Below are 27,434 nucleotides of genomic sequence, written 5' to 3'. Positions count from 1 at the left end.
GGATCTGGGAAACCTCATTGCAGACTTTCAGTATTTAAGGGGAGATTATACACAGGAGCAAGACTGAGTTTTTCACGGTTCAGTAGCGGTAGGACAAGGGCAAATGGTTTTAAATGAAAAGAGAGGAGGTTTAGGTGTCAGGAGGAAATTCTTTACTCAGAGGGCAGTGAGGCAGTGGCACAGCTGCCCAGAGAGCTGTGGGTACCCCATCCCTAGAGGTGCTCAGCGCCAGGCTGGATGGGTCCCGGGCAACCTAAGCTGGTGGGGGACAGCCCTGCCCACGACAGGGGGAAGGCACTGGGTGGGCACCTTGCAACCCAAGCCAGTCCGTGATTGTATAATGGCCATCGTCTAAAGTGCAGATACTGAAAGCCTTCCCTCCCTTTCTTTAGTCCCAGTTTCAGCAAGAGAGGAAGCACGACGCTGGTGCTGACACTGGCCCAGCTCCTGTCAGGAGCACGGCGGGGACCCGAGCAGCGCGCTGAGGCCGTGCCGGTCGGGCCCGTGCGCGGGACGCGCTGTGGGAGCACGGCGGCCTGCCGCGGGGGGCTGGCGCGGCGACCCTGGGCGTCAGTGCGGGCGGGACGCGGGGCGGCCTCTCCCCGGGATGCGGGGCCGGGCCGCGGTGCCCGGCGGGCCGCGCCGCGAGGCGGGGCGCGGAGGCGGGGTGCCGCGGGGGCAGGCGGCGGGCGGGCTCCTTCTTTGGCCATGAGCGGGACGCCGGCATTCGGCCGCCGCCGCCGCCTGCGGGACGCGGGGAGGGAGCGGCCGCCGCCGCCGGCAGCGGGCGAGTGCTATGGCCCAGGCTAAGATCAGCGCCAAGGCGAGCGAAGGCGCGCCGCAGCAGCAGCAGCAGCAGCCGCCGTCCGCCGGGCAGCTCCGAGGCCGCTTCTACCGCTCCACCTCCATGGCGGACCGCTCCAGCCGCCTGCTCGAGAACCTGGACCAGCTGGAGCTCAGGTGCGGCCGGGGCGGCGGGGGGTCGCGGGCCCGGGGCAGGGCCGGGCTGGGAGGGAGGGGACGGCCGGGCCTGGCGGGAGCCCGCTGCCAGGAGGGGCTGCCCGCTGCCGGGAGCGGGCGCATGGGTGCGTGGAAAGAGACGTTTTTCTCAGAAAAACGGATTTTCCCGGCCCGGTGGGTTTAACGCCAGGCCGCTGCTCTGCGGGAAGGTGCTGGAAGCTCAGAGGTAACGAAGTGCAATAACGCTCGTGCCCTCCGTGCCTCTTTCAGGCCAGGCACTGAGCCCGGCGAGGTTCCGCACTTCCAACCCTCTGGGGGCTCGCTGTGCTGCCCGCGCTAACGTCTGCCTGTCTGAAACCTTCATCTGTGGTATAAAAAGCACTGCACTCTATGGCATAGTTGTATTTCTAAATAGCTCCAGATACAACCCATGTTTCACCATGGCCCGGGTGAGGTGGGCGCCGCTGATCACCCAGCAGTAGTGCTGTCCCACACACCCCGCATTGCTGCCCGCACTGATCGGCTCTCAGAGCCACCCGGGATGCTTCCAGGTCTTTCCGTAATTACAGAGCCCCATGAGAGCTGGGTTTTTCCCTTTCTGCATGCGTTGCTTTGCATTATTCGGGAGGCAGCTCCGCGGAGCAGCGTGTTATCCTTTCACTGATTAAATCTCCTCGAAGCTCTTCACAGGCTTCTCTGGATTTGACTAAACAAAGTTACTGCCTGCAAACAAGTCTCACTGCTCGCATCCAGATGGAGTGCAGTAGTGTGTAATTACAAAATGCCGTGCTCGATGAGCAGGAGAGTATGCAAAAGTGGTTTTAAATGTGCTGAGCAACTCTGACACAAAGCAGACAGTTTGATTAGCCAGAAATGAAGGCCAAAACGAAAGCCTCCCGTTTGCCATGGGCCTTTCGAAGAGGCGTATTTCTAAGTGTGGAATGATGGCAGAATAGAGGCAAAATGCTCTGATTAAAGTCAGCCAAGTCTTTATTTTTCAGTGTGTAACTAGTGAAGGCGCCTCACTTTAAAGCCATTTGAATGTCAGGAGGAAGATCACCTGGGCTAATTCTTCTTCCAGACGGTGTGGCTGAGCTGCAGCCCTGCAAGATGACTTGTGAATGCCACCAGTGAGGACTGCCATGGTGTACCACGGGGTTGTGGAGGGGCTTGGCCATCAGGTGGCCTAAGGCTGGCTGGCCGTCAGCAGCCCACATCCCTTTGGGAAGAGCTGTTCTGAGTTGCTCTCCCCTCCTTGCCTCTCCCAGGGCCGTGCTGGGCTGCCTTGGGCTGGTACCCGCCAGCACACTGCCACCGGGATGCACGGCTCCCTGGGGCCTTGCAGTTCCTGCCAATATTTGAGGCACCTCTGGAAGCTGCTGCTGAGTGGTGCCCAGGGTTGGGCCCCCACTGCAGCAGAGGGGTGGGTGTTGACAGAGGCTCAGGACATGCCGCTGCCCTGACTTACTGCGCAGTGCCAAGGGATCTCAGCAGCCATTGGAAGCAGCTTTCTGTTTATGAGTCACTGTATTCCAATGGCAGCATTAAATGGACAGGTAGTTCCAGGTCTAACGATGCACAGGCACAAACACAGACTCCTGCTTTTGTTTTCTTTCTTTCCCTTTATAACTTCTTGTACCTCTTCTCCCATTCTCCACCGGATTAGCCCTTTCCCCACCGCTCATTTCCATAAACCCCAGCCCAGCAGGAGCAGCTGAGGACAGCGAGCTGAAGAGCCCCTCTTGGCCTTGGCACCTTGGCTGAGCTCTGTTTCAGCAAAAAAGCTGAGCCCTTGCTGAGTGTTCCCGATTCCCTTTGGAAATGCACCTCCACCTCCAGCAGGCAAGCTGCAGTGCACTATTTCAGCAAGCCCGTGGTTAATGCGTTATTGCAGCTGTCCCAGGAAAGCGGATATCACGTTTCTGCTCGTGGAACAAAGCACGGGTTGGCCCACCTGTTCCTCCAGGGAATGCTCTGCTCATGTCCATGGCATGCAGGGAAGAACAGCACGGCACATCTCATTGCTCTCAGACCAAGGGAAGTCAGAAGTAAAGAATGGTTCTTTTAGTCTCAGACGATCCACGGAATATTGAGCTAATGATCAAAGCAACAGCTACACGCCAGTAAGAATGTGATTGGATATTTTCACCCAGCAGAAAGAAGCCCATACTGCTGCACTCACCACAGTAAGGCACGGACCTGTCAGCCTACTACAAGAAGAGGAAGCTGCTGGGAGCAGGGTCTCCTTTGGACTCTGTGCAGGTGCCCTCACTGCCAGGAGAGCAAGCTGGGCAGGGGCAGTGCCGGAACCCACAGAAATGGCCAGTGGCGTGACTGGGTGTGTAATCCTGTCTGTCAATCCGATACCTCCTCGTGACCTTTCCGGGCCTCCTTCACTGTGGGCAAAGGCTGTATATTGGCAGTTCGGATTGTATTGACGTATGGTGGTTTATTTTCTTTCTTTATTTTTTTTAAGAAAGCCATTCACTGAAATACCTACTGGTAGGAACTCAAACCCTCACCTTGACAAAGCCTGCCCAGCATCTTCTCAGCACGTATCCCTACCTGTCTCCCTGCCTATGTGGGCCGATGTGAGTGCTGTTTGTTTCCTTCCTCCCAGGCTGCTGGTTCCTGAAGCAATCCTGCCCTGCTTGGGCTCTAGCTCCCCATAGCTACAGCCAGGCCTTTCTCAACCCTTTTCTCCTGTCCTCTGAGTGCGTCTGTCAGACTCATGGCTGAACTCCAGAAGGCCAGTTCTCTGAAGTCAGACCTGCATGTTTCTGAGTGAATGCTCCCAGGTTCTCGTGGCCAGCCCCTCTCGTGCTGTGAGGTGGTTATTTCCTCAGCAGTGGTACTGGGAGCCAGGTGGGGATCAAAGTGCTGGGCCCTGCAGGTCTTTCAAAGCTGAGGTTGTTTTGTAGGGTTCTCTAGGCCTGGCATGCTGCTAGCAATTGGTCAAACTGGGCGTTTTTGGAAGGAGTAACACGGGAGAGGGGAAGCTGTGAGATGCTGCTTTCCTGTCCCTCCCTCTGGAATGTGCTTGGTGCCAGAGCGGGCGTTTGTGGGGCTGCTGTTCATGGAAACACTAAAATACGAAAATCCCAGGGGTGCTCTGCAAAGTGGTTAGAATAATTCCCAGGAAGTAATTATTGCAAATAAATCAGTTCTCAAGATCTGGTTATAAACTCATGTCCATCAAAAGTGTAATTGGTAATTTTTTTTAGTACACAATCATCGTCTCTGATCATCTGGCTTTGTAGGCCATGAACCGGTAGCTTGATCTTGGAAGCAGCGGTATTTTAGGCACTCTCTTTGGAAATAACCCAGGTCAGAATGTGTGCTGCTGGGCCACTTTCACACTGCTCACAGGGCCCAGCAGAGCTGGCAAGAGCCACAGGTCAGCCCGCTCGCTGAGGGCAGGCTGTTGCTTTTTAAGTCAGGGCAGTGCCATACCTGAGTTGATGTAAAAACGCTGTTAAAAGTGAAATTCTGCACTTTTAATTTTAAGCTTTCTGGGGACCAAAATGAACTTTCCACGTTGTGACAATACTATTTTTTTAAAAGGCACGGTGAGGCATGTATGAAAATATTGCTAGACTTCCTAAATTATAAAGCGCTGACATCTGAAGTATGGAGTGACTCCACCTGCCTTATTACTCTTACTAACCCATCCAAAATAATAATTAGGAATATTTACTCTTGGCCAGAATTTGCATTGCATTAACTTTTCCCATTTCTCCTCACATTAACATGAAAGGGAGGGCCTGAAGCGTGCGCTTTTACTGAGTAACTCGGCCTAAAGATTTCGTAAAACAGAGCCATTCCTTGAGCTCAGAGTGTGTGAGGTGTGAGAGTTTAAAGCTGTGAGTTCCTGGCCCCACCTGCCTCCTCCCTCTTCCCAGCGCTGCCTTTCCCACGACCCCTGCTGCCTGCCAGCCTTTGGGGAAGGAGCACCAGCTCGTCCTGTCCGGCAGAAGAAGCCATCGATGACCGTCACTATCCCATGGCTGTGCCCAGCTGTGGTGCCGAGAGGGGCACGGCTCACTGGTGCCCACCAGTTGAGTTAGCAACACCGGGAGGAAAGAGAAGTGCTTTGTCAAGCAGATGGCCAGTGAAGAGCACTCTAAAGCAAGGAAGAGGAATGAACTGAAGAGAATAAGCAGTGCTTTGGTTTGCTTCCCCTTTTTGGCCAAGCTTAACCAATGTGTCAGGCTGGGTGCATTCCCTGGCTGTTTGCAGCATCGAGGTCTCCCAGCTGTGTTGAAAGCACCACAAGCCGTTGGCCGGGCTCGTGTGATGCTCTGTTTGGAGCTGGGGTCTCTGCAAGCACCCAGCCCTGTCCTGCAGGTGCAGTCAGCACCTGCCCCAGCCCCGCTCTCCTGGGCAGCTGTTCCCCATGTGCTGTTCCAGGTGACATCGCTCAGTGTGAAAGCACTCTCCTAAAAGCTGTGGCAGGGAACAAGCCATGAGATATGGAAAGGGACCCAAGTTTCTTGCGTGGTGTTGTCACATGCTGGAGACCAGACGATGTCACTGTGTGCGGTGAAGAGTGGCGATGCCACAGCATGCAGCTGGGCAGAACTGTGCCATGCGTCAGTTTCAGCACGGTGAGCTGTGCTGGGAAAGGAGTCCAATTTCAGGATGGCTCAACTGCGTGCTTTCCTGCAAGCCCAGAAATAGGAGCTGACCAGAACGGAGCTTCATTCTCTGTGAGTCACAGAGCCTCCTGCCAGTTTGCTGCATCTCTTATGGAGAGAAACAAACCACAGTGACGTGAGGGCAGGCGCTCGGCAGGACAGCCCCATAAAGGCAACCAAACACGCTCGCCTTGCCTGTCTCTCTTGTTCCTCTCACCCTGCAGAGGAGCCATGGGGTTCCAAAGCCATCTTGGATTTGACAGCCTGTGGGGTATGGAGGTGGGTGGCAGTGCTGCTGCCCTGGAAGCGCTGTGGGAGCAGAGCCAGCCGGCCTGCGCCCAGGGGCCGTGGGGCCTTGCTCTCAGCTGAGAGCTCATGGCAATCCCCAGTTCGGTGTGGGCCAGGGTGCAGGGTTGTGTGGGGCTGGGCTCTGAGTACTCAGACTGGCTGTGCAGTAGGATGCAACAGCACTGTTGGTAAAACAAATGGTTTAAGATTGAATTGCTGGTTGTTTTCTATTTATTGGCTCATTTGTTCACTTTTTAAATGATGTTGTGTCTTGAAAAACGAAGTTCTTATATAGGAGGAGGTCACAGAGTCGGAGAGGCAGGACCACAGATATTTGCGAGCTGACTACACTTGCAGTGGGGTTCTTTTGTTGATTTTTTTTAATAATTGAAAGATCTTGGCAGTTGTTTGGGGGAAAAACTGTTTTATTATTGAAAGACTTTGTTTGGTTTAACTACGCCCAGGGTAGAGGCTTTCCGTGACGCAGCATCTGCTATGGAACAAGAAAAAGAAACCCTGCTAGAAATGATCCACAACATACAGAACAGCCAGGACATGAGGCACATCAGTGAAGGTGAGAAGCTGCTTTGCCATGCCCTCCTGACCGCCCTGAAGGCAAAACAGCAAGGGGAGCTGCTCCAGAGCTAAAGGCTCTGTGCTGCAGCTGGCTGAGTTACTGAAGGGCCTTCCCTCACCCTGGGGTCCCCTTTTCCTTTTTGTTAATGGCCCCTAACTGCATGTGGTAGGCAGAAATAACCATTCTCTCTGTGGCCTTTAGTGGTGTTATATATTTATACATACACTCTTCCTCACAGTGGCACCGAGGGTCAGTCCCTCATGTGCCTGCTTTCGTAACCATTAATTCTTCCTAATACTAAATGCTTTAGTTCAAGGTGACAAAGCAAGTGCTGTATCAGCAGTGGAAAAACATTGCTTATACCTTTAGTAAAGCTTACGACCTAATTTCAAATCGAAAGACACCAGCCTCTGTGACATAGGTAGGACTCAGGCAGAGAGATTTAAAAAAAGCTCAGGCCCCTCGAAATCTCACTGATTGTCGCTTCTTTAAAAAAAGAAACAACAGAGTTCCTTGTTGGAAAATGGTAGTACTTTGTTTGTCTTAGTGATATAACTGGCACTGGAATGTGTTAGCCAATAACGTAGGATACCTTCTGCTTTCGCTCTAGGTGAGAGAGAAGAACTTAACCTGACCGCCAACCGCCTGATGGGCCGAACCCTCACCGTGGAGGTTTCTGTTGAAACCATCCGGAACGCCCAGCAGCAGGAGTCCCTCCTGCACGCCACCAAGATGATCGACGAAATCGTCAATAAGCTCCTGGATGATTTGGAAGATGCCAAAATCCGCTTAATGTCACTTTATGGTGCGTGCACGTCTGACGTGCCGGCAGGACCCATCGATCAGAAATTTCAGTCCGTTGTAATTGGATGTGCTATTGAGGATCAGAAGAAGATCAAAAGAAGGCTAGAGACTCTGCTCCGAAACCTGGAGAATTCTGAGAAGTCCATCACGTTGCTGGAGCATCAGAAATCCTCTATGCGGCAGGCTTACAACACCAAACAGGATTAAACTGCCTCGTGGCTACTTCTGGCAAACCACAGAGTGATCGAGTCTCCATAAAAAGCACACAGAAGCTAAGGAAAAGCCCTGTTTACAAGTACACGCGTATATACACATACACATGCACCAAAGTACCTTGGATTGCAAGGTGCAGGCATTCTATGGGTTTCGGTAGCATTGGCATTTTATTTCAGCAATAAGGAATGCTATCAGGATTTCTTCTGTAGAGTTGATACTGCTCTGTTGCAAGTTGTAACGTGCTTCTGCTGAACTGTCAGAATCAATCAAAATCTTGCCTTTCCTTCATTCTCCTCCTTTTTTAAAAAAGCAGCTACAATTGTTTTGTCATATACTGAGATACCAACTTTTCTCTGCTGTATACATAGCGTGTGAAATAGACTTTGGGGGAAAAAAGACAAATCATGGCAATAAACAGCGACAAAAGAAATCAATAAACTGTATATTGTATTTTCATGAACAGCACAATGTCTTACTCATTACCACCTATACTTGAACGTTTCGGCCCCGTTCATCATACTTACAAGAGAAAGACAGCTGCTGTTTGTTTCCGAGGAGGCTCAGAGCCCCCGCTGAGCAGCCTGTCATTCTGCTGCTAGTTCACTGAAGGGCAGCATTCTGCTGGTGCTGCACTGCTCAGCCCTGACCTGATCTCCAGTTGAAGCTCAGCTGTTGGCTCTGTGGGAGGGAAGAGCAGTGCGGGCAGCTGCAGCGCCCTGGGTGTGAGGAAGCCTCCACAGCTGGAGCAACACCCTCGCAGCATCCACCCGAGCTGGGAGCTCACCTCAGGTCCCACTGCACAGCCACCGAGCTCCGTGCCTCCAACCTGGGCCATACGTGCGGTGTGGGGACCTCTGCCCTGCGCTCCTGGGAGCTTGCAGCACTGCGAGGGCATCGCTGCTGCTGCTTGTGGGCAGAAGTGGCACTCAGGTGGGGACCTCCAAAGCCACCACGTCTTCAGCTGTGAGACTGTGCCTACTTCCCAAGAATCACTAGCTTCGTAATCACATCTTCGAAACAGGGTGTTTGTTTTAGGTCCTTGTGAACCTTAGCAAGAGAAGAAGAGGTGCTGACTAACAGTGTGAAAGCTCTTGATAACACTGTACGTGAAAGGTTCTCAGAAATTGCAATGTGGAATTCTTATGTTAAAAATAGCATAGTGATGCTTAGAATATTTCTTCAATTTTTATTTTTTAAGGCCATTATAGGGTTATTCAGGACATGGAGGTCATTGTCACAATCTGCAGCTCCACAGCTGAAGTGATACCGTGGACTCAACTTACTTTGGCCTAAGTTACTCATTAGTTTTTAATTATTTCTGATTTGCCTTCCACTTTCCCAAACCCTGTGTCATCTGCCCCACACAAGGTCTGCAACACATCCACTATTGCTGTCCTCAGTGCTCTAAGCAGACATGCCACATCCGTTAAAGATCCCTTAGTTCGGAACAATCCAGCTTTAAAGCTGCCAGTGCTGTCTGAAGTGTCTCTCGTGCCATCACACAGCTGTAAGCCACAGCAAAAAACATCTATGGTGCGTTCCACTCCAGTTTCATACTGGCTCTCTTCAACATCCATCCCTGTTAAAGTAACTTAAAGCAGCCAAACATAGTTGGCAACACAAGCGGTGGAGACCAAGAAAAGAATGTATTAAAGTTACTCTTTTCTAAGGGCTATCTGTTGTCAAAACAGTAGATGAGGTTCAGCAGGTATAAAACAATTGGGACAAAGAAGGTGAAGGAAAGGCACTGAAGTTGCCCATTCTCTCCTGAGCGCTAAAACAAGGCTGTGCTCCACCTTCCAGCACCTCAGTCCTGAAAACAGGACATCTGCAAGCATGACTGAGAGCACCCGGGTGTTCCCAGTGGTTACCTCGGGCGTGGCAGCAAGAAGCTGCCCCAAGCGGCCATCCGGCTTCCAAAGCTGAGCACGGTGCTGCTGCACAGCATGCAAAAGACCAGACTCGACAGTGTGAAAGCTTCAGTCTTCGTGAGGCCTTCACTTAACAGCAGGTGAGTGCTCACCTGACCTCAAAATGCTCAGTACAAATAGGTGAGTTTTCTCACATTAAAAGTTTTTGCTTCCCTAAAATATTGCTAATTAATTCTTATTGGGGTGTTAAGCAAGCAAGTGGTTTCTCTGTGCTAAATTGGATGCAAGAGGAAGCAGCACTGTTTTACCTTCCGGGTTCCTGAGGTACCTCTGTAAGAGGCAAACACAGATGCCACAAGTTCTACTCTACTCTAGATGAAATTAAGCATGAAAATCAATGCACTGGTCACCCCTGTTTGCGTTCAGAAAATGCGCCAGACCTATTAATAGCTTGCTAATTTGAGCCCTGTCACTGTGTTAGCCAGATCAATTATGAAAACTAAAATGACCTCAGAGAGCAGAACAGAATCCATATTTTCTGTTTGAGTTCTGTGGTGAAGAAAACAAGAGGCAAGAGCTCAGAAAACGTGTCTCCATTAGCTGGAGATGCCCACGCTGTTCTGAGGAGGGTGGGTGCCAGTGCCACGTGCTCCCTTGGCTTCCAGCTGTTGGCAGCGCGCAAGCCAGACTTGGGCACAGGTTTCTGGACAGACTCTGGTTGCACAACTATGGGGTTACGACAATTTCTTGCTATTTAATACACTGACACTTTTAATATAACCACAAAAACAGTGACCTGTAATCAGACCAAGCAGTAATCAGAGAAACATGGTTAAGTCACACGATACAACCACCAGCGTCACTTACAGGAGCAGCAGAGTTAACTGGTAGGAATTTTACAGGAACAGCATACACAGGGTGTGCATTTTTAAACATTTATTTTACCACTTGAGAATTTACTGTGAGATATGTTGACTTTCTTCTACAAATATAATACATTTACTTGAGTTTGTGAAGGCGATAAACAGTTACGTACATATCTGCTTTAACCATTTAGATCACGTGAACTTGCCAGTAAGACTGGGTCATGTATTAGTAGCAATGTGTCCTTATCTTTGCAATGCGAACGGCATTTCTCCTGGTCCAGGTCTCTGGGTTTTTTTTGAGCAACTTCAGCCAGTTCTGCTGAGCCACGCCTGCATCAGGAGAGGACAAACCACTCACTCCACAAATTACTGATCAGTGCCACCCTCCTACCAGAAACCTGAGAACAAGGTTAGCACAAGGGCTCGCCTGCCTGGGGGGGGACTCGGCACAGAGCTGAGAGTTTCTCTTATTTTACCATAGCACTTTTCATCTTGGTACTTCCTGCTTTTTTTCTTTCATGATTTTGATTACCTTTTAGGATGCTGCATTTAACAGAAGTATTTTCTTCAGTCAGATAGTACTTGAGCATAAAAGATACGCACAGCGGTTACTTCCTGTCACAGGTATGGTGGTTTGGATGAAGTCAAGCTTCTTGGACCGCTCTTGCTCTCTGTTTTACGTACAGTATGAGTTCAGGAACTACAGCCTTAGCCAGAGGCTTGTGATTAGATTTAGGGACTTCCGTACAAGAAGCAAGTTTGTTCATTTGATATATGACTGAATTCCTGCAAGAGGGTCCAGCAGTGCAAGTAATTATTTCTGTTACTGATTAACTGGTAGCTATCAGCATGTTCACTGGGTATTGCGTGCATACCCAGCTGCAACCTCAAAGCCATACAATGTGTTCAGCCACTCAATTCCCTTCAGTATAATGTACATCTACATCTACAGAAGTGATGCAAAGAAAAATGTCACACGTGGCCAATAATGAAAAAAATAAAGAGACCAATTTTATCAAAGTATAAAAAAATTAATCAGGAAATTAGACTGACAGTAATTTGGAGACATTTTGATCAAAGAGGGTAAGTGTCGCCTTAAGAAAGGCTGAAAATAAAAAACTCCAGAATTGTCTGAAGTGGAATATTTCATTTTCTTTTGAAGTCAGCCACACACACAAGCCCCAAAATCGTAGTGTGACCAATCTTACAACTCTGAGATGTATTATTTGCAGCTGGAAATACATTCCTAGCCCTGCTACTGGGCACCCAACGGTGCCCCACGTCCCGGGAGAACACCCATTCACTGAATGGATACAATATGGGAGCAGCAAATGCATTAATGTCGGGCCCTTTAGTGAATGCTTACTTCACTGAAGTTTTCTACTGGGGTAGCTTTATCAGCTAAAAGTAAAGAACTGTGGCATGAGCTAAATATAATATCCAATGAGCTACTCAAGAGATGTTAAGGGATACAACAGGAGCGCAATCAGCTCAGGGTCTCAGAACAAAACTTTGTGCCTTGTGATAGGCACACGTGTGCACAGAGCACAGAACACTGGCCTACTGCGAGTGTCACAGAGGATTATGTTCTCTTCCACCTCGGTGGCACAGAAGGGTGACTACAAGATGGGGTTCTAATGACAACACTGAGTGGAGAAGGGGGCAATGCTCAGAACCAAAATTATTCACACGTGACAACATGAATGCTGGAGGCGTAGGCATGTCTCCTCATCCAGAAATCAAGCGTTACTCCCGCTGAGCAGTGACATGGATGCCTAAGGATACCTGCCATATGCAAGGCATCTGGTTCACATCTGTACACTGAAACAGCGGGGATAAGAAGTACATTTTGAAGCACTGTATATGCAGAGTACTATCCAGAAAAAACGCTAATTTGGACAGTCTCCACCTCAGTCATACTGGAAATTAAGCGCAGCAAATCACATCAAAGAATGAGCCACTTAAGCTTCATGATGGGAGTGAAATTAAAATCCAGTGTTGCCCAATACTTCAAATAGATATTCCCAGATTAAAGCATGCATGTACTAAATTTCAGTGTATCCTAAATTTAGCAAGTCTCATCTATGAAAATTTCCATCGAGTTTTCACTCCTTAAAATAGTAGTTTATAGCAAAGGACCTTCAATACAAATGGCTTATGTAATAGTACAATGTCTGATGAATAATACGTCATAGTACAAATGGTCATTATGTATAACAAAGATTTTTCAGCACTCTGTACAGAGTCAAATGAGGCAAGAAAAATGCTTCAGACACTTTGTGAGTTCGTATGCTTCTTCAGGAAAAAGAAATATAAAGATTAAACTATCAAACAGACAATGAAATGTAAAAGTTTCCATATTAAAAACAGCTGTCAAAATTCTTAATGCACACCTTCTACCCTACATCCTAAAGTTGTAAGACGGCCCCATTGTGTACAATCATAGGTCTTTTTGTTACCATATCTTAAGTACCTTACTTCTTAAACTGTTAGGACAAGTAGGACTTGACTCCCTTTATACATACGTACAGTGATTAAATGCACTTGTTAAAAATAAAGGCATCTATCCAAGAGAGAATATAGGAAACGTTACGGTGAAGAACACAGTCTTGCTGCAACAGCAAAGGGTACCGAGCGCCTTCTTGCCAGCAACTGGAGACGCCGTGGCAGCTTGCCAGAGACACAAGGGTACTCGGTAGAAAGTCTAGTAGAGTAAACATCAAATACAGAGTTCAGAGATCTATAGTGTTTGTGCATAACTTGCCAGCCACTTCTTTCCCTGCAGACAGTGGGACAAGAGTACATCGCAGTTCTCATACTCATTGACTTAGAAATAAAATAAGTCAAGCTTCCTATATGAATTCACACAGTGAAAAGTCCTTCCTCCAAAAATATACAGGATCAGTCGAGTCATTCTCACTCTCATACACTGTTTAAAAAACTATTAAAATTCTCAATTTTTTCAAGCAGCATATTTTGCATTTGTCACCGGCAGGTTTGATATAGAAATCCTAGAAAGTTAAAATTATATAATACAATACAAAACCATGTAAACAAAATGGGTATTTCTAAAAGGCATGCATGCTCTCGTAGAGGATTAAAAAGTGTTTATTTTTGGTAAATAAGAGATATCTTGCTTAGCATTTTTAAAAGCACCGTAGTGATTTAGGAACCTAAACCCAAATATCTTTAATTTAGATTTGGGCTCCTAAATGTCTAAATCAGTTCTGTAAAATTACTTAGGTACTTTGAAAAGTTTTTTTGCCATGTCTCCGATCTTGCAGAATTAGATTTTCTGTAACTAGCAGCAACAGTGCTAAGGAATGTCTCATTAATGGAAATCAGTTATTAGCTGCGTGTTTTGGATCCTCCGTAACCTGGTTTGCAGGACCTATGAAAAATTTCTCCAAAGAAGAGAAGTATTTTGCGACACCTTGCAAGTTCCTTTTGCATGGATAACACAGGATACAGCAATCAAACTCAGACAGGAATATGATTGTATGTTCCATCTGGACATCTATTAGTGTCAAAGACTTATTTGGTCACCCTGTTAAGACTGAGGAAAAACGAACTTACAAAAACATCTGCAATGCAGCATTAGGTAAAAAGAAGGAGCATTTTTGGCACCAGCCATTTTTAAATCTAAGCATTTAGGCCCAAGTATAGCAAGTTCAACACACACAGCAGCAGCTGGGAAAGCCTCATCTGAAATGTGACATTTTTAAAGGAAAAATTCTTTAGAAGATGCTGTTTCATAAACATTAGCTGATCTCCACGTATTGAATACACCAGAATTTAGCAAAAGTATTCATTCCAAACATTTACATACATACCTCCAGGAACATATATATAACATGAGTATATTGCACTGACAGAACAGCCAGAATCCACGCTAGCAGAGAAAGGCATAAAATGTGATGCCTTCACTTTGCTTTTCTGTTAGCTTCTTAGTGTCTTGGCTAACCAATGCTAACATTCCCCTTGAAATTTAGTTGCGAGGTTGCGACTTTATTTTGGGCCATAACATTATGGTCTGTACCTATGTTTGTGTATTATCTTTACGTTAAATGTGCTTCACAATTCTGCAAAACCTAGTCCATAGCTCTATAAATAATTCCTTCAAAATGGAGAAGTTTGCTTAACAATTTTTAAGTAGTGCACAGGGCAGCCACGGTTCTGTGTTTTGCCACCAGGCGTCTCACTCTACACACCGAAAAACACCGCATCAGCAATTTGAGATAAATCCACCAAGCAAGGATCCCATAGGCACAAGATTTGCTAAAGCACTGGTAAAATACCTCTAAAGCTTTACTCTGGATTCAATTGCACAGCTTCATCCAATTCACGGTTACTCTTTTCTTTCTCCTCCAAAAGTAGTCTAAGGTATGCTGCAGTTGCTAAAAAGACTTCTGCTTTTCTTGGTTCTCTGTTTGTTTGGTCTAAGGTTGATGACATCTCCACCGTTAAGAGTGTTAGAATTCTGGTTGGGGTGACTTCCAACGGCTGTATTGAAAACACCTACAGAATTTGAAGACAAGAAGAACATTTGTACTCCTTCCCTTCCCGCAGTGTAATACATTAACACCTAAGATGCAACAGTTACTAACTCCTAGTAGTTCACCTCAGAGGCAAACTCTACAAACCAAAACAAAAAGAAAAAAAAAACCAAAACACTGATCTGTTTTTCTGGTCAATTTTGCAGCTAGGTTTGAAGTAGAGCCAGGTGGTATGACGAGCCAGGTGGTATTTAAAGCTAGTATACAACACCTGTGTAATTGAAGGGAGCACATGCACTCATCCAAGTAAGTGCATGCTACTAATTGCACGGTAACAAAATTATGCTTAGCTGAGTCATACGGAGAAACACGGACATTTTAAAGTTAGAAACTGCTGAGATAAAGGTATGGAAAAAAGACTGAATAAATATGAAGTGATTTAAAGAAAATAAATGAACAAACTCAGAAAGACGTTGAAGAAGGGCTACAAAAATTTGGTGCTCCTTTACTGAAGACAAAGTTTACAAAGACCTTTTTATTATGTGCCAGATTCTTTCACAGTGAGTCTCTCTCTTACATCTGCACCAGGATGAGTAACACCAACACTAATTACATTTAAAAACCAGCAAACATCCCTCCTCAAATCCTTAGACAATGCTTGAAAGAATTTAATAAAAGGACACTTGCCAAACATTAGCTAGAAACTTCAGCTATTCAACAATCTTGTAATTGTACAGTCACAAACTTATTTTACAAAAGGAAAGGGGACAAAGTATTAAAACAGGAAGGTAATTATCAAACCCCATTCACCATCAAACTCCTTAAGGCAACAGATGAGACCACAAACTTCAATGGCACAAAATACTGTCTTCTGGTAATTTTTGTTGGGTTTGTGTGTGTGTGTTATTTATTACAGTATACATACCAATCTTGTTACTGCTTGTATGTACTAGTTCTGGTTCTTCAGCTGTTTGCTGCTTGAGCCTCTGAAGATATTTATCAGCCAAATACTTAAAAACTGGAATGTCAAAAAGAAAAAAAGGTACATCAGAGTATACTTAAAAATAATACCTGTATCAATAATACCACTCTCATATCAACTGTTGCTTGGTGACAAAAGCCCATTTCACGTGCCAGGTTTAACACAATCTAACAATTCTTCCTTGGCAGGCCCATGTGTGGTCAGGCTCCCCGTGTCTGCCAGGACCCTGAACCTCGAGGTGTGGGTGAGAGGAGCGGATTCTGTCCCACTGTAACAGTGGAACAAGTTCGAGACCTCCTCATGAAACTGAATGTGTGGAAGTCCATGGGGCCGGATGATATCCATCCTAGGGTTCTGAGAGAGATGGCTGAGGTGGTTGCCGAACCGCTCTCCATCATATTTGAAAAATCACGGCTGTCTGGTGAAGTCCCCGGTGACTGGAGAAAGGGAAACATCACTCCCATTTTTAAGAAAGGGAGAAAGGATGACTGGGAGAACTACAGGCCGGTGAGCCTCACCTCTGTGCCTGGGAAGATCATGAAGCAGATCCTCCTAGAAGACATGTTAAGGCACATACGGGACAAGGAGGTGATCTGAGACAGCCAGCATGGCTTCACCAAGGGTAGATCTTGCCTGACCAATCTGGTGGCCTTCTACGATGAAGTGACGGCATCGGTGGATGGGAGGAGGGCGATGGATGTCATCTACCTTGACTTCTCCAAAGCCTTTGACAGGGTCCCTCATCACATCCTTCTCTCTAAATTGAAGAGGTATGGATTTGAAGGATGGACTGTTCGGTGGGTTAAGAACTGGTTGGCTGGTCGCAGCCAAAGGGTTGTGATAAATGGTTCTATGTCAGGGTGGAGGCCGGTCACTAGTGGTGTCTCCCAAGGCTCAGTCCTGGGACCGGTGCTCTTCAACATCTTTATCAATGACATAGACGATGGAATCGAGTGCACCCTCAGCAAGTTTGCAGATGGCACCAAGCTGAGGGGTGCAGTCAACACATTGGAAGGAAGGGAAGCCATCCAGAGGGACCTGAACAGGCTGGAGAAGTGGGCCCACAAGAACCTAATGAGGTTCAACAAGGCCAAGTGCAGGGTGCTGCACTTGGGCCGGGGCAATCCCAGGTATTTGTACAACCTCGGGGAAGAAGTACTTGAAAGCAGCCCTGCAGAGAGGGACTTGGGGGTCCTGGTGGACAAGAAGCTGGACAAGAAGCTGGACATGAGCCAGCAGTGTGCACTGGCAGCCCGGAAGGCCAACTATGTTCTGGGCTGCATTAAAAGAGGAGTGGTCAGCAGGGAGAGGGAGGTGGTGGTCCCCCTCTACTCGGCTCTTGTGAGGCCCCATCTGGAGTACTGTGTCCAGGCCTGGGGCCCCCAGCACAAGAAGGACGTGGAGCTCTTGGAATGAGTTTAGAGGAGGGCCACCAAGATGATCAGAGGGCTGGAGCACCTCTCCTATGAGCAAAGGTTGAGGGAACTGGGCTTGTTGAGTTTGGAGAAGAGAAGGCTCCGGGGAGACCTCATTGTGGCCTTCCAATACTTGAAGGGAGCGTATAAACAGGAGGGGGATTGATTGTTTGTGAGGGTGGATAGCGATAGGACAAGGGGGAATGGTTTTAAGCTGAGACAGGAGATTTAGGTTGGATATTAGAAGGAAGTTTTTCACACAGAGGGTGGTGACGCACTGGAACAGGTTGCCCAGGGAGGTTGTGGATGCCCCGTCCCTGGAGGCATTCAAGGCCAGACTGGACGTGGCTCTGAGCAGCCTGGTCTAGTGGTTGGCGACCCTGCACTCAGCAGGGGGGTTGAGACTCGATGATCTTTGAGGTCCTTTTCAACCCAGGCCATTCTATGATTCTATGATTCTATGTACCTGACCAGGATCCAAATGAGTCAATGTCAACCCAGATCTTATAGGCTGCATACCAGGGTCTTGCATCGTATACAAACACATCTCAATACTCCTCTAATAAAGCTGGCATATAAATATTGCTGCATGGTCCAACTGATGCAACTTGAAACTTTTTAATATTACATAGGAATTGAGGATTTTTTTTTTTTTGCAAGAAGCTCTAGAGTAACTGCAGTCATGTAAATTAAGGCTATTAATGTAACTTGGGAGGAACGTTTTTCTAATTAACTAACACTACTCTCATTTGTATAAAATGAGGTATAAAATATCCAAGATTCTGAAAAACTTATAACCATAAGACACATTTCATTTACAATTAATAACTCATTTAAATATGATACAGAAAAAATGTACGCTTTTTCTGGTAGAAGTTTTGCGTCCCAAGGTAGAAGTTGCAAATGGAGGAGAAACAATTAGATTACCTTTAAGTTTATTTGATTAAACAAACAAAACCAAAAAGTTTTCAGAGACTATAATTCATGCTTCTTCAAACCTACCCCAGAAAAGATGGTGTCTGAATTTTAGAATGATACTCTTATTAAATATATGCGTTAAAAAGTGAGACTTGGGAATCACTAAGGCACCACCAATAGCCAAAAGGCAGCAACAGATTCTAAATTTGATGTACTTTATTTTAATGTAACTGAACTATGAAATAATTTATACAAATTATTTCTTAACTATTAACAATCATGAATTAATCTTTTCAACAATCTGTATGTTATAATAATTGAACTTCTACGTATACATTTTTAAAAGCCCACTGCTTACTGATGGTCAACAGGGCCAAGAAGCCCAAAAAATGTTGGCAATTCTAACTACTGAAGCTTTGCATCATTCATGGAGTAGAAAGTAAAGATGTAAAAATAACAGGCAAATCACAGTGATAGCAAAATAACAGGCAAATCACAGTGATATCAAGCAACTGGAGTGATAAGGATTGGCAATAGCATGCAGAAGCAACGAAGAGATACAGTGAAGGACAGGACAGACACCACCTCTGTTGTGTCTCCTACCTTCAGTTACGTTGAGGTCTTCCTTCACAGATGCTCGGTAGAACCTTAACTTCAGCTTTTTTGCCAGTGCTTCTGCCTCTTCACTGCACAATAGAAAACAACTTCATAAATATTAATTTCTATCATTTGTCACCATTGATCAGTTCTTACAGACAAAACACTTCGTGGCAGGGTGAATGTGTTAACTTAGCAGTAAGCTCTGACAGTCAAAAAAATAGCTAATTCTTAGATTTTTTTTTTTTTTTGGTATTTTACATGCAGTATTGTAAGGAACAAAAATAATTGCTTTTCAGTGTTCATTGACTTCATTAACTACAATTTCCCAAGGGTCCTAAGACAGCTGTCAGTGAAATCAAAAAGAAAGAGGCTGTAATTAACAGAGCCCTAGAACAGAACAATTACTACTGTAAAGTCAAAATAACCAAAAAGTGCTTCTTCTTTTTTTTTTTTAATAAAGCTGAAGACACTGCAAGCAGATGAGTTATTTGTTTCCTGTGAAGGGAAAGGCAATTTGAGCCAAATGTTAAGGAAAAGTTGAGGAAACATGAGAACTTCACTAAGTGAAATGAAAACATCAGAAAGACGGAGTTCCTGAGGCAGAGGGAATGTTCTGAGAACCAAACCTGAGTGATGTACCATAAATACAGGAGAAGTTGAAATGCAATTTTTGCTTTTGGTTTGAAAAATCCTCAGCATTCTTTGCAGAGGGAGTAGAGGCAGACTTACGTCATCAGTGATCGCAAACAGAATAAAGAAAGCCAGTGTAGGAAATGACAAAAAGAAGAAATAATTTACACATCTCAGGAAGATGGTAGAAATAACCAAGTGGAGAATGATGAATCATGCAGTGTTTTCCACAGAATGTTATAGTGTGTTAAATAAAAGTTAGCATTTGTTAAGCTGATTTTATGGCAGTAATGAAACTGAACATATATACACAGGCAGAATGAACTGACAGTAAAATCTGTAAAGAAAAATATAACTAAGAACACCAGTCATCTGTGCTTCCCTGTGCTTGGGTTTGATAACCTACACATCAGAAGTCTTCACCAGGAACTCCCACAGACTTTTTTTAAGCATTTGTATAGAGGGGCTATACACTGTTCTTTAAAAGCAGTAAGATAAAAATCTTACTTCTTTATACAAGAGTCATCCAGAAGATCAATCTTATTCTGCACAAGAACTGTGGGAATGTCTCCAACTTCAGTCATCACTTTTTCCTTCCAGGTAGGGATTGCTTTGAAGGACTCTCTGTCAGTTGTAGAAAACACAAGAACACAAGCCTGGGCTCCTAAAAATACACAGATTGATTACAAATGCATTAAAAAAAAAGTCAGCAAACAAACATGAAAACAAAATCATATTGAATGTGTGTAAAGCATGAGAGGTTTCCTTGTTTATCCTACAGAAGTCCACTTTTGCCACCAGCTTGTGATGAGCCAATGGTTAGGAAACTCCCCAAGTGAAAAGCAGTAAGTTGCCATGTTATTTCAATCATTACGCCCATACTTCACGAGGGCTGGGAATCTGTTACCCTTCAAACCATTTCCAACAAGGTGCACAAGTGCAGGGGAAGGAAGAGGAAGGGGTTTGGAAAAGACTGGCAAAGGGGAAAGAGAAATTTGCTTACTGCTCACTTTTTCAGACAGCTTAAGTGGGGGCCAAAAAGGCAACTATTATTCATTATTCAGTACCTGTAATGCACAGTTCATGCTACTCTTTATGCTACAGTAAATTGGACTTTGACTGCTAAACACTCAATATTTTATTGAGTTTCTTAAGTTTAAGAAAGTTTCACAAGTTTAAGAAACTATAATATCCGTGTAGGAGCTCTAAAAAAATTAAAAAACCACCAGGATTCAGGCATATAAACACCATTCTATATTGAGTAAATGACAGCATTTAAGAGGGTCAATCACATCAGTATCTCACTGACCCACTCCACGTGGAGTCCTACACTACCTGACAGATTGTGTACAGCAACAAACACCAGTAGATTAAAGTTCTTTTGCAAGAAGCTGTTTTATAAATCTTTGTCAGGTACTAAGGAAAAGGACACTGGGTTTTCTTGTGTGTGCTTACTGCTTTGCTAATCCCTGTATCATTATTTAAAAAGGTTCCAGCTGGCTGCAGTCACTGATAACTGTACCTAGACTAATTCAGAAAAAAAAAACCAGTAGTGTTAGCAGCTCTACCTGATGCAAGTAGAGGAAAGCCTAGCAGCTGAGGAGGCCTCAAAGATCCTCAGCAAACTGCACTGTCCTCATAGACTACGTAACCATATTTTCTCCTTTTACAATGATACAGTAACTATATAATAGAAAGCACATAAAGAAATTCCTTGCCATGGATGGACTCACACAGGACTCTATACCTGGCACCTATTAATTTCACTCTTCAGTTCTTGCCTTTACTTATCAGCAGCTGAATAGCAGACTAATGAGTGAGATGCATCCTTTCCATCAAAAACCTAACAAGCATCCGCTCAAGACAGCAGTGGTAGCATTTGGAGGAGGATGCAAGCACTAAGAAGTGATCAATACTACCTTGAAAGATCTGCAGCGTGAACGTAGCGCACGATGCTGCTAATGACAGCCACTTGTGTATTTGCTTAGCATATAAATGAAGTACCAAGCTGCTGAGAGAATGCGTGGTTCACACAGGACACAGGAAAGTATAATCCGTGAGAAGACGCATAAATACAGCACAAAATAGAAAAAAAATATATACACAAAGCTTCCTTCAACTCTTTGAATTTAGGCTTTTGGACAGTTTGAGTCCTGGCATGGTGTGATCATAGGCATGCAGCAGTGCCGGCTGCACATCATCACCTGGACATGAAAACCACGTGACAGATCCACTGTCAGCTCTGAATTTGTTTCTCTGCAACGCTGAATGAATTAGGTCCCTGGACAAGGGCTCAGAAACAGACTCTGAACCATTTATTGTGTTGTCATGGATGAGCACTCGATCCCTGAAGAACTGACAACACACAACGTTCCAGGAGAGTATGTAACCCCCACTGTAATGACTGCAGTCTGTGGGACAGAGACCTGCGGGAGATGCAGGCCTTGGAGTAATGACCAACACTTGTTCTACTTTCCTTGGAGGCATCCTCCCCTTATCAGCAATAGATTGCACTGAAAACCTTGTACTTACAAAGTAAGCTTGACCTTTTGCTTTATAATACTGTGCTTGCAGACCTGTTGCTAAATGAAAATTGCATTCCAGCCTCTTAAAATTTCCTTTGTCCTTCAAAGTTTAGTGCAGAATAGTCACTGTATCTAACAGCTTTGCATAGTTAAGATATCCATCACATGATTTACAATGCGTATCCACAGGATGACTACCTCCTGCTCCACAACAGCCTCTTCGGTACAAAATCTTGAAGGCAGAGCTCTACCTGCACTATGAGTCAGCAGCAAGATACCAAGATCCTCATGCAGATTATTTTTTAAACCACCAGTTTTGATGCTAAGGGAGGATTTGGATACTCCACGCTTTAGCACGTCACTGCCAGTCATTAGGAGAAAAAGGCTTTGGCTTGAAACAAGTGAAAAAGAAGCTCAAAGATAATAAGTCCTACCTTCAGAACTTCATATGCTCAACTTGTTAGCTGTAAAATAACAGAATGGTCTATTTTCACAGGAGGATAAAAAGAAATAGAAGTTTCTTTTGCTGAAGAAATGGTAGCCAACAATTACGAGGGACAACAAGAAATATTATTTTTGAAAAAAGTAGTTAATGAAAAGTACCGTGAAATACAAAAAGCTCAGAAAACTGTAACACCCTAAAACATCACGGTATAACTATTAGTCACAACCTGAATTCCCACCAGGAACTCCAGAACAACTGCCTTCAATTATTTTAAGGGAGCATATTGGATCAAAAATACATAATCACGTAAAACAAATTAAGTCTGATTTTGAGTCAGATTGTTTGAACTACTGCATAAGAGTTTATGCGCAGATATTTGTCTCGTTCTGGTCTATGTTTTTTCAAAGGACAGCATTGTATCAAGTGGCACTTAATTACAGAGAGGATCTTACATGAAGGGGAAATATATTCATGAACTGAAAAAAGCGAGCTAAACATGCTTTGTAAACACAAAGAATTACTGAAATTCTTAGCCCAGAGATAGGAAAATATCTTAAAGATGCGTTCCAAACCCAACCAACTACTAAACAGCAAACATGGTATTTTCACCTCTGTAGTAGGCCTTAGTTATTGCATCAAATTCTTCTTGACCTGCAGTGTCCCACAACATTAGCCTGACATCTTCATCATTAACTCTGAAATAAATGACACGGTTCTGCAGTTAATACAAAGCAATTGGCAAGGAGCATTTCCATCTCCATAATAAAAAATTAATTAAAAGTTAATTTAAATATAATAAAACATGGTATTGATGATGGTTCAACTCCATACTACACTATGGCAAGTACATTAGGTGCTCTTTTCTGAGAACCTACATTTTATTTTCTGCTTCCTTTTCTTCTCTTCCCCTACATCTCCCTTTACGAAGAAAAGTAATGTAGAAATAATAATAATAAAAAACTTAGGTACCCAAATAATGCTCTGTTTACCATTTTAGTCAGCTTACAGAATTTATATATCTTTCTTCTCATTACCATAGTGTTCTCCGTTGTATCAAACATAACTGGGTATTATCTGCTTATGTTAGATGGAGACTAAATCTATAGCGTTTTTTTCTCCCACAGTCAATTTATCTATGCTAGTTAATAAATTTGTGCAAATTAAGCACTTCCACTTTAAATAAGAAAAGACAGAAAATCTCAACAGATGGTAGAGCACACAAGAAACTAGTCAAAAAGCTTAGAATGAGAGAAGTTCTATATTTTATTCTAATTTTTATTTACAACTCTAAATCTGTAATGGAAAGTTAAGTTCACATAACTTTAGACCACAGTTCAAAAGAAAAATCAGCTCCCTTGACAGCTTCAGAGACTGCAGGCCTTGTGTTTCAAGTGTCTGTCAATCTTAGGATTACAACAGAATGAGGAAATAGAAGGAAATGCAAAAATGCATAGTATCTGTTTGATACATACTGGATTTGTCTTTCCAGGAAATCTACACCGATAGTTTTCTTGTAGTCTTTTGTAAAAATCCCCTTGCAGTATCGCTGAATCATACTGGACTTCCCAACAGCTCCATTTCCTACCACTACCACCTTGATGGCCACCTCCATGTCTTCTTCCAACATCTCTGCAGCTCAGGTGACTCTCTGGCTTATTCAGGAATCTACCAATCCTGTAAATAGAATAAATAGCTGTGTTCATAAAAATATGGTGAACAGAAAGCAAGAGGAAAGATGATTTCACCTTAGGATTCATAAAGATCATAGAATCACGGAATGGCTTGGGTTCGAAGGGACATTTAAGACCATCTAGTTCCAAACTCCTGCTATGGGCAGAGTTGCCACCCACCAGCTCAGGCTGCCGAGGGCCCTCCAGCCTGGCCTTGAGTGCCTATGAGGATGGGGCACCCACAGCTCTCTGGGCAGCCTGCATCAGGGCCTCATCACCCTCTAATGAAACCATTCCCTCTTAACATCTAACCTCAAATTAAATTGGTTTGAAGCCACCTCACCTTGTCCTATCACTCTCAGACCGTGCAAAAAGGTTGATCCTCCTCCTGCTGGTAAGCTCCCCTCAAGCACTGGAAGGCTGCAATCAGCTCTCCCCGCAGCCCTCTCTCCTCCAGCCTGAACAAGCCCATCTCCCCCAGCCTGACTTCACACGAGAGCTGCTCCTGCCCTCCCATCACCCCTATGGCCTCCTCTGGACCCGCTCCAAAACCTTTTAAAAATAAGAAACAGCCCTAAAACGTTTTATAAAATGTTCAAATCTCCAGATAATTAATCTGATCTGTACACAATGCACACAGTTCTACATTCAAGGAGCCTGCCCCGTGACCGCAGGACACACGAGCAGGACCTCACCCCACACGGCCCTGCGGGGCTGCCCTTCTCCCCCCCGTTCCCTTCGCCCGTGCCCACCTTGTATATTAACCAGAGTCACGGCCAAACCGCTGAGGTACGCGGGCGAAGGTCATGGTGCAGGCTGGCACATCAGACAGAGGCAGGCTTATATAAACCAGCACTTCTCCACGTGAAGATGGAAATGGGGGCACCATCCCAGCAGCAGCAGCAGCCCCGCGAGGTGCTCCCACCGCAGCTCTCCGCCCAGCGCCTCTCCCGCCGGGTAACGCTTCTGCACGGCCGCGTCACCCCCCGCTGCGCTACACCCCGCTCTCCGTGCGCTCAGGAAGCACGGCCACCGCCCACCCAGGGAGCCCGGCTTTCCCGGGGACCTCACGGGCACCTCCCGCCCCGGGGCCCCGCTCCCCACACCCAAACCCGCATTCCCGCTCCAGTCCGCCCCGCTCTCTCACCGACCCCTGGCGCGGCGGCGGCTCCGCCTCGGAGACGACGAGGGAGGGAGGGATGCGGCGGAGGAAGGGAGGCAAGAGGAAACCGCTCACTGGGGCCGACCCAACCCGGACGCACATCCCGGCTCCCCCGCCCGGAAACGCCGTCAGGCCCGCGGTCCTGTCGGGGAGGTGCCCGCCCGCAGCCCCCGCCCCCGGCTCTGCACGCGGCCGGCAGCCCCCGCGGGCCAGTGTGTGAGGATCGCGGCACAGCCCCGGCTGGCCTAGCTCCCCGCTGCAGCGCCTGCCCCTGCTGCGTCTCCCGAGGTGTCTGTCAACATCACGGGCTGCCCTCAGGCTTTCCTCGCTCTGGGTAGTTACTGCGGGCAGATGGTGTTCCTGTGGATGGTGTTCTGGGTATCGTCCACAATTCTGGCAAAACCTGTGAAACATTAGGACTGTGGAATGGCTTGGGTTGGAAGGGACCTCAAAGCCCACCCAGTGCCACCCCCCTGCGGGTGTGTGGCAGGGCTGCCCCCCTCAGCTGCCCAGGGCCCATCCAGCCTGGCCATGAGAACCTCTAGGGATGGGGTACCCACAGCTCTCCGAGCAGCTGTGCCAGTGCCTCACTGCCCTCATAGCACATAACTTCTTCCTTATGTCTAATCTAAACCTACCCTCCTTCAAATTAAAGCTATTACCCCTTGTCCAGTTGCTACATACTCTTGTAAGAAGTCTGTTTTGTGAAGCTGTTGAATGTTATAAACTCTTCATGTGCATTGCTTTTCAAAACAAAAGAGTTAAAGGTTTTGTTCTGCATCTAAAATATACTCCACTTGGGTTCTTCAAGACACAGACGAGGCTATATTCATGTGCTCTTCAATGCTTACTTTTGTCTATATATTTGTGGTGATCGTTTTGTTAATATTTGGTATATTCAACAAACCTGGTGCCCACAATTCAGACATGAGTTGAGCTTGGTAGGAAATAAAGTGGGGAAACATGCAAGGTATAAGATAAATTTATTTTATTAACCACTGTATACTGAATTCCTGTTTTCAAAGCTTTATAATAACAAATACATATAAACAAACTTTTTATTAGGGCAGGTAGTGACAGGATGAGGGGAAATGGTTTTAAGCTGGAAGAGAGTAGATTTAGACTAGATATTAGGAAGAAATTCTTTCCTGTGAGGGTAGTGAGACACTGGAACAGATTGCCCAGAGAGGCTGTGGGTGCCCCCTCCCTGGAAGCATTCAAGGCCAGGCTGGATGGGGCTTTGAGCAACCTGGTCTAGAGGGAGGTGTCCCTGCCTATAGCAGGGGGGTTGGAGTTAGATGATCTTAAAGGCCCCTTCCAACACAAACCATTCTATGGTTCTATGATTTTATGAAATAGAATATGTTATAGAATAATTATAGTCTTAAGATCTGAGGATGCTTCATTTTTTTCAGCTAGTGTACTAAAAGGCATTCCCTGACTTAACACACCATTTTTGTATTGCAAGGCATATCTGGTTGGCTACAGAGGCCACTCCCAATACCCAGCCAGCACTTCTGCTATTCATATGTTACCAAACAACACTCAGGTGTTACCAGTTAAAAGCTTCCTTGCACAACTAAAGTCACTTTATCCCTTCCCAAGGCTACATCTTCATTCCCCAGAGTGAGTCAATGTTGTGTATACTTGAATAAATACGTTTCGGATTAGCACATTTTGCAGCTGCGCTTCAAAAGGACAGCTAAGTTGTATGCATTGTATTTATTCTGAAGTTTATGCCTTTGTTTTGTTTGTGCTGGTCCAGGCTGCTAGTCTCAGAGTCCATTCCATGCCAGAGCTTTTGTGTGCCAAAAGGCTTTGAATTACCAAACCCTCCCATTAACTTTAAGAGAAAGTTATGTGCATCATGCTAAAGTAATATGTCATAAACAGCTATGCGCTTTGTGAACTAAGCCAGTGCTATGGTAGTAGATGTGCAGAGGTAAGACAGCATCCTACCTTCTACTATGTATTCCCCTTTACAGACCACTGAGAGATCACACTGATCTTTTTTGCTGTACCGTTTCACCAAGATCACCTATTCATACAGTTTTTTTCCACATTTTTCCAGTGATTACTGCTTTCCAAAGCAGTTTTTACATGAGCATATAATCCATAATAATTTTTTCCAGACGTATTACATGATACTTAACTACAATGAAATTACTTTGTTTGACTGCAAAGCAAATCAGACCAATCGATAAGAGAAAAATAATGCCATCCTTTAATACGGTCGTATGTTTGTTAAATAGCAAGCTTTACATGAGTATCACTGTCTGTATTATCAATAAAAATGTTAAATAATCTTTCACTAAGAGTCCTTGGGAAGCCAGTTGGAGTGCCTCCAGTTGCTAACTTCTCTGTCACCACAA

The 27,434-nt window shown here is 45.5% G+C and overlaps 2 protein-coding genes across 6 annotated transcripts; one reads left to right on the top strand and one right to left on the bottom strand.

Moving 5' to 3' along the window:
* Nucleotides 674-7,942, top strand: BAG2 (BCL2 associated athanogene 2). The gene is made up of 3 exons (XM_021391266.1): nucleotides 674-960; nucleotides 6,350-6,459; nucleotides 7,073-7,942. The coding sequence occupies exons 1-3, from the start codon at nucleotides 797-799 to the stop codon at nucleotides 7,471-7,473; spliced, it is 675 nt and encodes a 224-aa protein (XP_021246941.1). The 5' UTR covers nucleotides 674-796; the 3' UTR covers nucleotides 7,474-7,942.
* On the bottom strand, nucleotides 10,275-25,248 carry RAB23 (RAB23, member RAS oncogene family). 5 transcript variants are annotated; one of them, XM_021391263.1, is made up of 8 exons: nucleotides 25,048-25,248; nucleotides 24,653-24,716; nucleotides 23,703-23,904; nucleotides 22,840-22,925; nucleotides 19,768-19,924; nucleotides 18,634-18,716; nucleotides 15,641-15,733; nucleotides 10,275-14,737 (listed from the first exon to the last, which is right to left on the bottom strand). In XM_021391263.1, exons 3-8 carry the CDS (start codon nucleotides 23,855-23,857, stop codon nucleotides 14,598-14,600), a joined length of 714 nt encoding a protein of 237 aa, XP_021246938.1. In that variant the 5' UTR covers nucleotides 23,858-23,904; nucleotides 24,653-24,716; nucleotides 25,048-25,248; the 3' UTR covers nucleotides 10,275-14,597. The 5 variants fall into 5 exon arrangements, with proteins under 5 accessions (XP_021246938.1, XP_021246939.1, XP_021246935.1 ...); XM_021391264.1 differs by having other exon boundaries at nucleotides 25,052-25,248; XM_021391260.1 differs by lacking the exon at nucleotides 24,653-24,716 and having other exon boundaries at nucleotides 25,048-25,247.

The sequence above is a fragment of the Numida meleagris genome, chromosome 3, assembly GCF_002078875.1.
Source record: "Numida meleagris isolate 19003 breed g44 Domestic line chromosome 3, NumMel1.0, whole genome shotgun sequence".
Classification (NCBI taxonomy): Eukaryota; Metazoa; Chordata; class Aves; order Galliformes; family Numididae; genus Numida; species Numida meleagris.
Note: the sequence above shows the minus strand (reverse complement) of the source record. Positions and strands in the feature narration are given on the sequence as shown.